The sequence below is a fragment of the Lepidochelys kempii genome, chromosome 7 (assembly GCF_965140285.1).
Source record: "Lepidochelys kempii isolate rLepKem1 chromosome 7, rLepKem1.hap1, whole genome shotgun sequence".
In the NCBI taxonomy this organism is placed as follows: Eukaryota; Metazoa; Chordata; order Testudines; family Cheloniidae; genus Lepidochelys; species Lepidochelys kempii.
In genome coordinates this window covers 119,173,933-119,189,925 of record NC_136386.1, presented here as the reverse complement: position 1 = coordinate 119,189,925, position 15,993 = coordinate 119,173,933, and the positions used below count along the sequence as shown (strand labels likewise).

At 46.7% G+C, this 15,993-nt stretch overlaps 1 protein-coding gene across 1 annotated transcript in view; it reads left to right on the top strand.

Moving 5' to 3' along the window:
* The window catches only part of SORCS3 (sortilin related VPS10 domain containing receptor 3), a 481,074-nt gene that overhangs the window by 441,188 nt on the left and 23,893 nt on the right, over nucleotides 1-15,993 (top strand). The window contains exons 19-21 of the mRNA XM_073354429.2: nucleotides 2,482-2,668; nucleotides 10,246-10,379; nucleotides 15,540-15,663. Coding sequence (XP_073210530.2) covers nucleotides 2,482-2,668; nucleotides 10,246-10,379; nucleotides 15,540-15,663 — 445 coding nt within the window. The remainder of the gene's footprint in view (nucleotides 1-2,481; nucleotides 2,669-10,245; nucleotides 10,380-15,539; nucleotides 15,664-15,993) is intronic.

Genomic DNA, 15,993 nt, shown 5'->3' with positions numbered 1-15,993 from the left:
GCCTGTTGGCTTCCTCCCTGTCAAATTCTATAGAACTTTTCCATATTCCAAGAGAACAAAGGCGAAATGCAAGCCCCATTGAAGTCAATGGCAAAACTCCCCTTTGATTTCAATGGCGCCAGGATTTCACCCAAGTGTCGTCCTCACAAAAGCTACATGCATGCACAGCACCCTGGCTCGTAGTCCCAGCAGAGAGGCCATGGATGGAATGGACCTGGGGGTTAAGTGATACAATCCCTATGGCTCAAGGCAAAGATACATTGGCAGGGAAGAAGCTAACACAGTCACTCTCTGAGCTGTGGAAGAAGAGATTCCACTCCCCGGCGCTGTCAGTCCAGCTCTGAAAGTCACTAAGCAGAAGTAAGTTGTAAAGGGAGGGAAAGATTTGTCCCGGAGCCTGAGTGGACATGCTGCTGTGTCATCGGCTTTGTCCACCTTTGGAAATTCTGTTGCGTTTCCTAAGCCACTTTCCAGTTGATTGGCTGTTGCTTGTAAATTCAGGTAGTTATGGTCTCCAAAGGACCACCTACAACCTCCAGCCAATCCTCTTCTCTGCCCCCAACGTACCTTGAGGGTTGCAGGGAGGGAGCCAGCTCTCTCAGCTTTAAGGCTGTTGAGGATGCTATCCTATTGGGGGGCATCCCAAGCATGGAATTATAGAAGGCTTCTGTTCCCTTTGTGCCACTTGACCTGTGCAGAGAGAGCAGATCAGAGCAGAGAATCTACCCGTAAATCTGGTTGGTATTGTGGGAAGCTATCCCTGTTTTGCATAGCAAAGGCAAAATGGTGCTTTTAATCACCTGGCCCCTTTGGGGTTTAATGCAGCCCTGTGAGTATGGTAGTTTATTCCAGTGAAGTCCGAGGGAGGGAGGTGGAGAAGCATTCACTGGGTCTGAGCTGCATGGTAGTTTCCCTCCACTAGTTAGACCAGCATGTAGTGGATCGCCATCATTCGCCTTGATCCTGAGCCTGCAAATTGTAGCTTGTGGGAGTTTTGCTGTTGTCTTGCATGGGAGCAGGCTGTTCACAGCAGCTCATGAGAGCATGTTAAACTCAGGAGCAGTGGTTGGTCTTGAGCTGGAATTTCTCTCCTCTCTCTGAATATACATAGAGATAGAATCTGTTTGATTTCTGGAGTGGAGCATCCCAGGGATGTACTCAAACATTCTCTCTCTTTTACCCACTTTCCCAGTCCAAACTGGATGTGATTGGAATCCTTATCACCTTAAAGAAAGGATTTTGGGTTGTGAGTGCTTATCTGCACAGAGAGCTACACAGATTTAAAGTAAGGGGTGATTTTAAACTGACTTACTTAAATCAGTGAAGAAGGCCACGTGGACGCTTTTATTTTGGTTTAAAGCAGACTTATTTTGATTTAGCCAATTGGAAACAAATGTAAAAATAAACCACTTTGGGCCTGTCTTCACTGCAGTTAACTCGGGCGCTTACCTGCGTTTTAGCCCAAACCTCCCTACCATCCACACAGCAAAACCTTTGACCTGGGTTTGGAGGTGCTCTAATTTCAGGCAAGCTCACCCCACTGGGGGCATAGGTTAGAGCCCGGGGCCCTGGTTTAACTGAGGCTGGAACCTGCCCACTTTGCAGCGAGAATGCAGGCTAGGTCACTCAAGGGCTGACAGTCCTCCAATGCCCTCCCTACAATTCCCTGCAAAGGGCAGACAGGTTCTCCCACAACTGACACAGTTGACTGGGAAAGAATCCTAGAGTATCTCAGCCCAAAGAACCATGGGATATGCCTCCCCAGATACACACGGGCGAGTGCAGGAACAGTGAGGATGTAGTAACATGGAAAGGGCTTTGCTGTGACCGCATCCTGCCTGGGTTAGGCTAACCTGGCTTCTCAGCCCCAGGTGCTGATCACCTGGGTTAACTGTTCAGTGAAAACATATCCTCTGATATAATTGTTTAACTGAACTGGTTTAAAAACTGATTTAAATGAAACCATTGCAGCTTCTGCAAGTAGACAAGGCCTAAGCCTCTGGGATTTCTTGTCTGCAACTATTCGCTCATTTATACGCCCTCTTCTTCATGTATGCAGTGCACTCCAGCAGCACCTGGAAGGCGCTCCTAGCTAATCCTCCAGCAGAGACATAACCTGTCATCTACGCAGCTTCTCCCATCTCAACTGCCCCCAATATAGACACATATCAGGCGACACATAAGCAGCACTGTAGTGGCATTCTCCCCCCTTGAACCACTGGATCAGGGGTAGGAGGATAGCACCTGCTCAGACCTCTTAATGTCCAGGTTGTTCTGGGCATTCTGATATATAATAGATATAATGTACGAGCTGGAGCTGGTGCTGGTTGTGTTTGGGGCATTGCAGCACTTGGCGGAGATCGTTTTGCCATGTGCCGGGGTTGTCTTCGCACCAACAAAGTGAAGCTGAGCAGCGGGATGGAGTGGAACATCAATCACCCCTCTCAGCTGAGTTCCTAACCACTGTGCTCTCCGTTGCAGGGCGATCTCCAGAGGACAAACATCCAGCTGGATTTCGGAGATGGTATTGCCATGTCTTATGCTAATTTCAGCCCCATAGAGGAGGGCATCAGGCACGTTTATAAGAGCGCTGGGATTTTTCAGGTGACGGCCTACGCCGAAAACAGCCTGGGCTCTGACACTGCCGTCCTCTTCCTGCACGTGGTCTGTAAGTAGATGTGGGCGCTAAACTCTAGGGGTGAAATTCTGGCCTCACTGAGGCCAATAGAAAAACTCCCATTTACTTCAGTGAGGATGGTCACCCGAGGATTTATCTCATCCCGGCCTGTATACATGGCTCGGAGCTCATGCACTCCTGGCCCTTTAAGCAGCCTCCTGACCTGCAGGGTGAATTTCACTGCCTTGTCAAAGAAGATTCTCCTTCCATACATGCAATGAGGGGTTTTAAAGGGCCAGCTCTGCATGCAGGGGATTGGTGAACATACTTCAGACAGCATGAATCAATCCCGCAAAACACAACTCAAACTTTCATAGAATCATAGACTATCTGGGTTGGGAGGGACCTCAGGAGGTCATCTAGTCCCACCCCCTGCTCAAAGGCAGGGCCAATCCCCAACTAAATCATCCCAGCCAGGGCTTTGTCAAGCCTGACCTTAAAAACCTCAAAGGAAGGAGATTCCACCAACTCCCTAGGTAACCCGTTCCAGTGCTTCACCACCTTCCCAGTGCAAACGTTTTTCCTAATATCCAACCTAAACCACCCCCACTGCAACTTGAGACCATTACTCCTCGTTCTGTCATCTGCTACCACTGAGAGCAGTCTAGGTCCATCCTCTTTGGAACCCCCTTTCAGGTAGTTGAAAGCAGCTATCAAATCCCCCCTCATTCTTCTCTTCTGCAACTAAACAATCCCAGTTCCCTCAGCCTCTCCTCATAAGTCATGTGCTCCAGCCCCCTAATCATTTTTGTTGCCCTCCGCTGGACGCTGTCCAGTTTTTCGACAAACGTTTCCTTAGGGTTTGAAAAACTTGAGGTCGTTTCAGCTGCTGTTTGTGATGTTTATATTTCATTCTCATGTGCTGCTTCACTTTGTGGTTCTGGACAGCTCTGAAAATGATAAAACACCTCAGGATTGGTTTATTCCATCAGTATTTCCAACTTTGCAGAAAATGCTACATAGCTCACAAGTGAACCTGGTCTCACCAGTCTTCCCATCAGTTTCTAGACCAAAGAGAGGCAGACAAGCTTCTGAAGGAGCAATATAAATGCCCAGAAATACACACTGCCTTGGCTTGGCTTATTGCTGTTATGAAACAGATCCATAAAAAAACACTGCAGGAAATAATTAAATAATGTTACCACCTCTCGTGATTTTATTGCAAATCTCAGGATTAGAGCTAGTTGGAAAATTTCCATCAGAATGATTTTTCGACAGAAAATGTGGTTTCCACAAACTCAAAATGTTCCGTGGACAACATTTTTTGATTTTCCATCAGGCAAATCAAAATGAAATATGTTGATACGAATTCCTTCAACATGAGTTGAAACCTTTCAGTTTGTTAAACTGCACTAAAACATTTGGTTTCAAGTCAATTCAACATTAAACTGCATCAACATACGATGTTGTGGTGCCTATGGGAGTTGCAGTTCGGGTGCTTCGTGCCTCCATTCTCTCCTGTGGACTCCTTCACTGATCTGCATCTCCCATGATGCACCTCAGTCTCACTTCATTGAGCCATGGGATATGTGGTCCACCCAGGGTGCCTGGCACTGAGAGAAGAATGAGGCAAAATCAATTGAATGCTGATAGTCCTCCAATGCCCTTTCCCACAGTTCCTCCCAAAGGGCACACAAGTTCTCCCACAATTGACACTGTTGTCTGGGAAGAAATCCTAGAGCCTCTCAGCACAAAGAACCATGGGATATGTCCCCCCAGACACACATGGGTGAGTGTAGAAACAGTGAGGATGCAGTAATATGGGTAGGGCTTTTTTGGTGGGCATGTTCACACCTGAGCTACACTAACCTGGCTGCTCAGACCCAGGTGCGGATCACCAGGGTTAGTTGTTCAGTGAAAACATACCCCCTGAGACCAAACTAACAGGGGTTTGCAACAGTTTAACTGAACTGGTTTAAAAACTGATTTAACAGATAAAGAGGCAGATACAGTTTAAAGTTGAACTGACTCGAAACAAAGCATTTCAACATTTCTGAATCAAAATTGTTTGGAACTTTTCACGTTAGAAAAAGTTTTGTTATTTTAGTATGTCTCAATATGGGACGAAAACAAATACAGAAATATTGGACTTTTCAGTGGGACAGAAATCCTGATTTCTATGAACCTCTGCTCTTGATATTTGCTCTTTTCTGAAAGCCCCAGTTCCTAAGGTCACGTGACTATGTTAAAATCTCAGCTTTCATTTTGAAACCAAGTAAATTTCTAGGCCTCATGGCTTCAAGAAAAGCTTGAAAATGGGATCCAAGTATATTCTAAAGGCTCAGAAATCAGAAGAAAAATAAAACAAACTCCAAATATATTGTTCTTTTTTATTATCCTGATTTTTGGGTCTGTGCCATGATTTTTGACTGTTTGGGATTGGCAATGTTGCTTAAATATCACAAAGCCATTAGGCCTGTAACATTTTCTGGGGCATTAATAATATGGGAGTACTTGTATAGCGCTTCCCATATTTAATGTATTTGACAAACATTAGCTATTTTATCCTCTCAAATGCGAGTGAAGGAGGTCACAATCATTAACCCCATTTTACACATTGGGGAGTCGAAATCCAGAGTAGTTCAGTGACTTTCTTAATGCCACAGAAGAGAGTGAATGAGTGTAGCACCCAGGATAAGAATTCAGGAAATCGGAGCGTTCTGCCCTGTGCTTGGACCATTAGACCACCTAGTCTGAGAGCTCCTACTGCAGTCACTGCTATACCCTTCAATCCAAGTTCCTGACGGAAGTTCATAAAACTCCATTATCTTCACCCTCAGCCTGCAAATACACCTTCTCTCCCTCCTGCTGTGCTCCCCGAGGGGTACCCTTATCTAAAGTTTCCAAATGGCCAAGAGCCTGTGGAGAGGATCGATTTTAAACTCCGAGCTAGGTGTGTGAAAGAGAAAAATGTCCCTCGAATCTTGTATCATGCTTGTAATTCCCTCAAAATCAAGCACAACTGCATTTAACATCCAGTTATTGGAGCGTTAACTGCTCTTGGCATCACCTTGGGCCATTAGCTAACAAAAGTAGTTGTTAGCCAGTAATAGCAACCCATTGCTCAGGGATTATTTAATTTTATTATTGGATTTGCTGTTCGATATTGAGATTCTAAAGCCGGGGACTCATGTAGCCCTGTTGAGCCACTCTGTCTTCTTCTTCTCCCTTGTCCTCTTAGACCCCATCACTGTGCCTTAAGACATGTAGCTTGATCTAAAGATTATGCGTTAATTATATTGATTACTTAAAATTCCCAGTTATCACTTTGAGGATTGACAGGTTCTTGTCCCAAGATCAGGCCCAGTATTATTAAAATTACTGTTCAGTTGGGAACCCCTATGTGCACAGTTGCAACACTCACACTTTAGGAACCCTTCTGTACTTATAATAGTTTATTATTACCTTTAGCAAAGTCACAAATACTCTCACCCAGCAAGGTAGGTAGAGACAATACAAAACATACATCTGAACATCCATATACTCACGCCATCCCTTGCAGAGCAACCTGAAATGTTAGCCATTATCTTCTCCATCACCATCACCTTCCTGCTCATCACCAGTGGGCACCATTCTGGCACCTCCCAAGGGTTACATCTCTCTCTCCTCCAGCCCGCAGGCTGGGATAGAACTTTTTATAACATGTTACGCTGATGCCACTATGTCTAATGCATATTCAGTAGCAACTTCTCCCCTCTTCCTTGTTTGTATTTCCTCACCCTACTAATGTTGGGGTGGTCTTCTCCTATAGGTCAGTATATTCATGATCTCAACTTATTATGATATACGTCAGTTTGTTCTCATGGCACTCTTGTGGTCAAGATATCTGCAGATGTCATATCCCAGTGGTTCCCAACCAGGGGTACACGTACCCCTGTGCGTACACAGAGGTCTTCCAGAGGGTACATCAACTCACGTCGATATTTGCCTCGTTTGACAATAGGCTAAATAAAAAGCACTAGCAAAGTCCGTGCAAACTACAATTTCATACAGACAATGACTTGTTTATACTTCCCTATATACTATACACTGAAAAGTAAGTTCAATATTTGTATTCAAATTGATTTATTTTATAATTATATGGAAAAAATGAGAAAGTAAGCAAATTTTCAAGAATAGTGTATATTTTTTTCATTTTTGTGTCTGATTTTTTAAGCTAGTAGTTTTTATGTGAGGTGAAACTTGGGGGTACACAAGACAAATCAGACTCGTGAAAGGGGTACAGTAGTCTGGAAAGGTTAAACGTCAGTGTAAGCCAATGTTAGCTCATGTTCCTGTGGTTGGCTGTTATGGTGTTGTTATGGACAAAATTTCCTCTTACACACACTATTTCCAGTTCCCCAAAACTTAGGGGTGACCATTAGGCCATTTATCTGTGCCAAAGTTTGTAGGCCTCAAGCCTTATGCTAACTGCAGAAGCTAGTGTCTTATAGGATACGGGCCTGTAGGTTACTTGCATCACAGCTGAATAAAATAAAGGCTAAAGCTAGCCCTATGGGTTACAGACCAGCGTTTCTCAAGCTAGCATAACCCCTTTATGTTTGCTATCAAAGTAAGACCAAAAAATGTATCAACGCTATTAATGTTAAACCTATACAACTTGTGTGTGTGTGTGTATGTTTTAAGAGATTGACAAAGAGCACTTGATCTTGAGGATGGGGTGTGGGGAAATGAGATTTTCTTTGCCTAAGATTACAATACAATTTTCACTGCCTCACGACCCCCCGATTGCCTTTCATAAGCTCCGGGGTCACGACCCACTGGCTGAAAGACACTTTAGACCCGGCATTCTCGCAACGATTTTTTTGGTGGCCTCAGAGTGCAGCCACCAACTCTGGCTGGAGGCCGCACTGTCACTTTTTTCCAAAAATTTTTATTTTTATGTAAGGTTTTGGGTTTTTTTGCAGGGGAGCGTGGGCAGAAGGGGTGGGGTCGGGGGCTAGCCTCCACAAAGGGGGGGCTCTACCTGCTGCCCATGCACCCACCGCTCACCTCCTCAGCCCCCGCCCGCCTCCTGTGTCCCTCCTCTCTCCCCCACTCACTGCTCACCTCCTTACTCCTCCGCCAGGGCTCCCCCCCACTCGCCTCGCTGCTCACCCCCTTCCCCCCCGTCCACCTCCTCTCCCCACCCTCGCTTGCTTCCCGCCTCCTCGCCCCCTGCACTCGCCTCCCGCCTCATCACACACACCCCTGCTTGCCTCCTCACTCCCCCACTCAGAGCCAGACCCGCACCTGCCCTCCTCATCCTGCAGCTGGCTCGCCGCTCACCTCCTTACTCCTCTGCCAGGCCCCCCTTTGTCACCCCCACCTGCCACTCACCTCCTCACTCCACCCCAGCTCGGGGTATATTGAGGCCTGAAACCTGTGTTCTCTGAGCATCTGAGAGACTGGGGCAACTCCTTCACTCCTGGAAAGCTAGTGCATGTGTCTGATGTCTGGCTACCTTGTTTTCCCTCTCAAAAGGAGAGAACTGCAGCACCCAAGGCCTCAACCAAGCCTGGGGTCCCATTGTGTTAGGTGTGTACGTACACATAGTAGGAGTCAGTCCCTGCCCTGCAAAGAGTTTACAGGCCAAGTAGATGAAGGAGAGAGGAGAAAGTGAGGCAGAGAGATATAGTGATTTGCCCAGGGTCACATAGGGAGTCTGTGGCAGAACTGGGAATCAGACCTAGCTCTATATAGCCCCACGCCAAGCGTAATCTACAAACCCACCTTTCTTCTCTAACAGTAGTGGTCCATCTGACTACCAGATCTAAGCATCACCTATAAGACATAATCAGCAACATGCCAGCATGCCTAGTGCATCTCAATTATCAATTTAAATTCAATCCCCCACAAAAAAATAAAGCAAGAGGCGGGGGGGGGGGGGGGACGGACAGATGGAGAAAAAGCTGAAGTTCCAACCAATAACGTTAGCGTTTTCTTCATCTGTTTTTTTCCTCTTGTTCTTTTTATTTCTGTGGCGAGGAACTGAATTCTCAATTGTCATGCACTGGGAGGGATCACTAGAGTTATTTCTGGCCGTTTGCTGCTGTGACAAGACTTCCTGCTTCATCGTCACCTTTTCGACCATTCCAGAAGCAAGGGAGGTTATCTGGTTAACTCTCGGCTCTTGCTTCTTCTCAGAACCCTTACTATAGAAAGATAAAGATGGCCCAATTACCAAAAGTAGAGAAGAAAATACTACCAATGACAGCTGACCCCCAAAAGTTCCCAGCTGTAGCTCTTGATCAAAAAGGAGCAAGAAGTTTAGATGCTTGGCCAGACTTATTCAAACTTCTTTGCTCTGGAAATCTCATGAGACCAAACACTCTCAGAAGACTCTTATTAGTACCTGGCTTTGATCAGGTCATGAATACCTCAAGCATAAATGTTCTTGGAACGTTTTGGTATTTCTGCTTCATGAAGCAGTTAATACCAAGTTCAGAGGCTTGTCGAATATTATTAATATTAATCACTCACTAGTTTTTCAAATTAGTATCTTTGTGCTTTCTGCCCCTTGCACTTGGGAAAAGCTCCCCATAGATCTCTGCAAAACTACCTCATTCTCTTCCTTCAAATCCCTCCTTAAAACCATCCTTTGCTGTGACACCCACAAAAAACTCTGACCACTGGCTATTATGCTGACCAGTACTGTATCATAGTTTCCTTGTGCTCCTTTGTCTATCTGTCTGTAGCTACCTGTTACCTCTTGTCTTGTCTTAGATTGTAAGCTCTTTGGGGTGGGCCCATCTTTCTGTTCTGTTTGTACAGTGCCTAGCACAAGGTGGCGTTGGACCATAACTGTGGATATTGGCCACTTCTGGAATACTATTATTAATAATATTGAAAACGTTTGGGGTTTTGGTTTCAAATCATGAAGAAAGAGGGCTGTTTTCAGTTTAAAGAGTGTCTGGAAGATCTTTTCTGATGTGTCTTGGTGCTCAGATACAAAGATGATGAACAACCATATAAAACCCTAGCTGGACTGATTTTGCACATCCCTGGTATGTAGGTTTGTTTAATCAAGGGTGGAAATTTGTCCATCCAACATGGCTTGGATGGTTGGTAATGGGTTATGGGCCCTTTCACCTACAGTACCCAGCTTAGCTGGGGAGATTGAAATCCTTAGCTATTTGAGAGCTGTTTGGTGACCTGTGCAATGAGTTGCTAGGTTTCAGTTTGGTTCCTAGCAGACAGATGTCCACGTTATAAAAAACATCATTCCAGCTGGCTCCAACAGGCTAAGGTTTTAATGGGTAGAGAGTCTAAACCACTCTGTAAAACCCTAACAGCTTGTGCATGCCAGCTCCAAGTCTGAGACACAGTGGTTAGGCTGCATGGGGGAAGCTTGCACACCTGCCTCCTATGATGCAACCCTATAAAAGCTCAACAAAGAATTTGAGTCTACAGGGCTGTTAATCTGGTACCATCTTCTGTCATTAAGTAATCTTCTCCATTGCACCACATTTATGCTGGTGGAACTCCATTCACTTCAAAAAGGAGAGCATTTTGCTTTACGTCATTGTAGAACGTTGCTCAGGGAGGACTTACTGAGATGCCTGTAATAATGAGATCACCTCCTGCAGGTCCAGTGGAGCATGTCCATCTGAACGTACCCTTCGTTGCCATTAGGAATAAGGAAGTCAACCTTACTGTGGTGGTATGGCCGAGTCAATCGGGCACCCTTACCTACTTCTGGTGGTTTGGTAACAGCACCAAGGTACGGTCCCTTTTTATTATATTGTACTTACTTCAGTGGCTTGGCAGGGCAGAATATTGTTTGAGCAGCAATGAAAACATGCTGCTCTTGCTGGGTTTTTTCCCCTGGATCTAAAAAAGTTTGTTCGGTATCTGAACTTTGCCCATTGTGATTTATTTTTCCCCTTGTGGGGGTGTTGCAGGAGTCATTACATTTTTGCCGCTGCTTATTATTGTGCTTGGCAGACCATTGTTATTACCAGAGTTTGCTTGCAACTTAACAAAATTATATACCACTATATACTGGATAATGCTGGGTTTCAACACAGCATTTAACAGCTGCTGGTGTTCAAGTAACCATCGGTGTTTCCATTATACACCAGTATACCGTGTATAATGCTGGATTCCAACACAGTACTTTAAAGCCGCTGGTATTCAAATAACTATCGCTGTCTAGAAAGTCAAACGAGGCTCCCAGTGAACTGTTCCTGCCTGACCATGCCTATTATTCAGAGCCATGAGCACAATTAAAGATAAAAGCGAAACCTCTCTTAAGCAAAGGGATTGGCAAAAATCAGTTGTCTACTACAAAGGATCTCTTTTTGAAAAGTTGGAATGAATTCTACAGGAGATTTTGGAGATGTTTCTAAAGGAATAAGTCAGGAGACTGCCGACTGGAGATGCTCTTTAATGCAGGTTCCATTGTTTGAGAGACCTGTGGGCTACAGTTTCAGACACTGCCCTCCTTTTATGCAGGTGTAAACTGCAAAGAGAAATAATGTTGTTGCAATTTTGTGTCCACCAGTACATATGAAGGTGTTTTTGGTCACTTCACTATCTGCATCCCTGATTCACAAGTGCAGTCAGGAACTAAGCCTATGTTTTCACGGCAAAGAAAGTGTGGTTTTTACTTTGAGATAGCTATACTCCCCAACTGGGATTGATCTTGACTAGCTACATCAAGGCAAGTGCTCAAGTTAGCTATCTTGATGTAAAAATACACCTATTTTTGCTGGGAAGACATAACCTTAGACATCAAAGCAGTATAAATTGCAGGTGGAAAATTGTACCTGTAGTCATTTGTGCCTGCAAAACTGGAGGGCATGTTAAGAATGGGGTATGAACATTTGAGCCTTTAAAAATCAGATAAGGATGGGAAAGTGGAGTTAAGTGGCTGAAGATCTCTTCTCAGCTCTAACAGTTCTGCAGTTTGTTTGCAGAGTCTCAGATCTGTAAGCGACTGGTTTCCAGTGGAATCCTGTGCCATTCGGTGTAACCTCGAATCCATGGACAGTATAGGCCGATATAGATGCCATGGCAAGGAATACTTTAGAAATGCACGGAGTAAAAATAGTTAATGCTAGCAATACAGCAAGATGATCAGTCATCTCTCTAGTCTCATCAGATTCTGTTAAGGAAATTGGGGTTGGCTTTCTGAAGAAGGTGTCATTTTGTGTCATTTTCACCTGTGTCAACCCAGGGATCCAGAATTGCCTGTAGACTTTAATCCATTGCCAGCTGTTGCCTACATCCTCACCCTGAAAGCAGGATATGGTACAAATATACCCACGCCCCAGAATCGTGCCCTGTTGCTTCACAGCACTCGGCTTACGGATGGCAACGGGAATACAGGGATGTGGCACTGGCTCGCTCTCTCTCCCAAATTCTGACGTGTGATAGTAAATGAGCAGGGCACTCTGCATGCCGAGGGGTGACTCGGAGAATTGCAGCCTTAGCACAACCCCTGTGTGTTTGTTTAGGTCTTGCGCGACAACAGCTACAGGGGTAATAATAGGGTGTTACCGGGGAGAATGCAAAGAACTGATCATGGTTGCACAATGGATTTTCGCACTCAGGGATCATGCATTTGCTGACTCTTCCTGACGGAAATGGTGAATGTTTTACAAGGATGACTCATCTTTTTATTCTTCTCTATGTCCTTGTACCAGGGTGGCTCGGTCATTAGGGGCTGGAGGTCGCCAATCCTGATGACAGAATGAGGCACACCTGGCAGAGATCAGGGCGATGGCCCTACAGAGAGCCCCAGGAGGATGTGATGGAGAGGGGAAGCTCAGGAGATTGTAGAGAGACTGCAGAGGGCGTGCAAGACTCCTGCAGGGCCAGAGTCAGCAGGGGGGAAGCCACCAGGCCTATGCAGAAGGACAGACTCCTGGCGGGAGGGTCTGGATGGTGGGGGGGCAGCTGACCCTATTACCATCCATTTCTTCCTGGGATCAAAGCTTGGGGCCCCTCTCCTTCAGAAGGGGGAATCTGCCTCTCTGCAGCAGTATCCCCCCCTCTTTAGCAACCTTTGCATGGGAAGGGGCTCTCGGAGGGGTGGGGGCAGAAGGGAGAGGAGCATGGGGTTTAGCGCCTCTCTGCAGCACCAATCCCTTCTAGCTCCATGGATATTCAAGCTTGAGCAGCATTATCTGGATCCTCTCGTGAATGCTACCAAGAGGGAGGCAGCCAATGGCAGCACGAGCCATTTTGCATTGCTGAGCCCATTTGGCTCCCAGATATGCAAATCCTGGCACGCTCCAGAACTGCCCTCTGCCCTCCAGCGCAGCCCTTCGGCTCTGCTGCAACACCACGGCCGTGCTGGCTTCGAGCTCCTGCTGCACTCTCTGGGTAAAACACCTCCTGCCTACAGGCTTTCCAGCCTCCGTCTCATTAGTGCCTGCCACTGCAGGGTTATGCTAATGTAATGCCAACAGACCCCGGTCATCGGCAGGCAGGATCGAACCTGGGACCTTGGGAGCTTAGTGCATGAACCTCTACCACGTGAGCCAAAAGCCAACTGGCTGTTAGCTAAGGCTATAAAGCAGATTCATTTTAGATCTCTCTCTTAAGTGGTCTCGCTGCCACTGGATGGGACAGAACACCACACCCAGGAGGTGTGTGGGTTACACCAAGTCATGTCACGGGGCATGTGGGATCCTGCTCCAGTCCTTGCTTAATGTGCACAGCTGTGGGTCAGGGATCTGCAGCTAATTCAAGGCAAAAGGGCTGCTTTTCTTAGGAACAAATTGGCTCAAAGTACAGCTGCGGGCTGCACCTGGGATACACGCCTGCTGTCTTAGAGTTGGGGGTAATTTATCCGTCCGTGTACCAGCTGCTCCCTGTTGGGGCTGGAGGCGAAAGCCAAGGAAGGACGGGTTGCGCTACCCAGGGATTCTGCTGGGAGTTCCAGAGACACCCCTGTGCGCGCAAACTCGCACATCCCTTCCCTGCTCGGGCCACCTGCCATTTCGAGAAGATCTAAGGGTGAATCTAGGCCCCAAGGTGTCACAGCACCTAACACCTCTCATGCAGCTTTGCAATCCCATCAGTGCACGGCAAACTTTGCCCCACACGCAAACCATTCTTTAAAGAGACCCACGGCAGAGCAACTTCCGTATTAAGCACACCCTGGACAAGGCACATTCTTCCCCCCACCCCCCAACACCAGACAGAGCCACTGTAGTGAATTGCTGGTCTGTTGCTTTTGCAATATAACCAAAGGCCAGTTTGCTTGGATTAACACAGGTTCGGTTTAATAAATGTGTCCGGCTATCTAATAATATGTTTGTGCAAATGAACCTTAAACGACTTGATTTAATTTAGAGTTAGTTCCCAGGCCTTGACGCTTGAATTAAATGGAAGGAATTGGCTGAATGTTAAAACACCATGATGCAGGTGAAATCAGCCTTAATAATACAACATCCACGAAGGCACACACACGAAAAAGGCAGTTTTGAAGACAACATTCGCTGCTGTTACTTTGGAATGGAATCATGGCTGGTAACCTGTCGGACAATTGCTAATGTTCCCCGCGGTTTAGAAGCACCCTGTTCTTCTGCTCCCATGTAGTGAGTGTATAGCTCACTAGGCATAAACACTATAGGGCTAGAGTGACCAGACAAGTTCACTCACTCGATCTCTGAGTCCCGTATGACCAGAACATCTGGGCTAAGGGGATCTGCCTGCCGTTGCTTGGTGATGCCCAGGTGTCTTGAGCAAAGGAAGGTTGCGTTCCCCAAGGAGAGCAAACACTGCTAGCCTGAGCCATGCCAAGTAAAACTCAGATTTGACTAGTCAAATGGCATGACTCATCCACTGCTGTGAAATAAAGGATTAACCTCATCCCACGCAGGCAAACTGACCCTCTGATGGGAATAAAATGTGAGGGATGTGAAGGAAAGGGGTAAGGGTCTGGGTGATTTATTTACGAGGAAGGGGCTGGTTTTGTGGCCAAGGCACTGGAGTGGGACAAAGGGTTCAGATTCCTGGCTCTGCCACAGATTCCCCTTGTGACTTTGGCTGTCACTTAACCTCTCTGTGATTCAGCTCTCATCTCTATTTAGGATAATAATAATGCCTCACACTTTTCATCAGTAGATCGTAAAGCACTTCACAAAGGAGATCAGTGTCATTAGTCCCATTTTACAGTTGGGGAAACTGAGGCACAGAGGCAAAGCAGCCTGCCCGAGGTCACCCACTAGCGGAGCAGGGAGTAGAATGCAAGTCTCCTGAGGCCCACTACTGCACTCCAGCCACTGCACCACCCTGGCTCCCTCACAGGGATGCTGTGATGATCCATGTATTAATGTCAAGTCCTCGGGAACGACAGTGATGAGGGCCACAGAGCTACTGAGATAGATAGACAGAGTTAAACATCTAGCCTGAGTTAGGCATGACTGCCATAGCTTGGGTCTGGATATTTTGGGGGAAGTATGCGGGGGTCCGACCTGGCTCCAAACTCTCGTTCAAGGCCATCTCTGTATATCGCTTGGCTAACCAAGAGCTGTGGGGCGGGAGGGAGGAATACTGCATTCTGCAGATATTGTCACTCCAACTGGGGAGTTGCTCATTGTGCTCTACTTGGGTATAACTAAGAGGAAGGGGATGCAGCTCAGCAAAAGGAAACTTTTAGGCTGAATTTCAGGAACCATTTGCAATAGTCAGAGATGTACCTGGCTGCGGGAGAGTCTCCATAAGGGAAGTTTGGGAAGGGCCGTGACTTGAGGCATGTATCAACGCAGAAAGCCCTGAGGAGCAATGCTGTATTAGCTGGTGGTGGGATGGATAAAATGGCTCCACAGGGCAGTTCCATGTGTCATTTCTGCGAGTCCAAGAAGAGACTGTAACCCCAGTCCTAGAATGCGGTTCTGTCATCATTGCTTGTGTTTGGCTTTTGCAGCCCCTCATCACCCTAGAAAGCAGCGTCTCCTATACCTTCGCCACCGAGGGGACGAACACCATCACGGTGCAAGTCTCTGCTGGGAGTGCCCTCCTCCAGGACACCAAGGACATCGCAGTGCATGGTATGCTCCACCAGTTGCAAGCAAAGCTCAAGCAGGGGGCAGGCAGAACCCAAGCGTCTTCCAGAGTCCAGCGGAAGACAGCGGGCAGTGGCTTCCCTATTGAATCTCAGTACAGGATAAGCCTGATTACCCCAGGGACAGGGTCCTGGATTATCAGGGCTTGAACTGTTTGGAGGATCCTCTGACTCCGGGGCCCGTTGGCCAGCTTCCCCAATTGTAAATGAGACCAGAGAGCAGGTTTGATTGAGCGAGGATCCCAAGAGAGAGCGATCTGGTTAAAGCACAGTAACAAAGTCCATCTAGCAAAGCTCTTTAGTTAAATTGCTATAC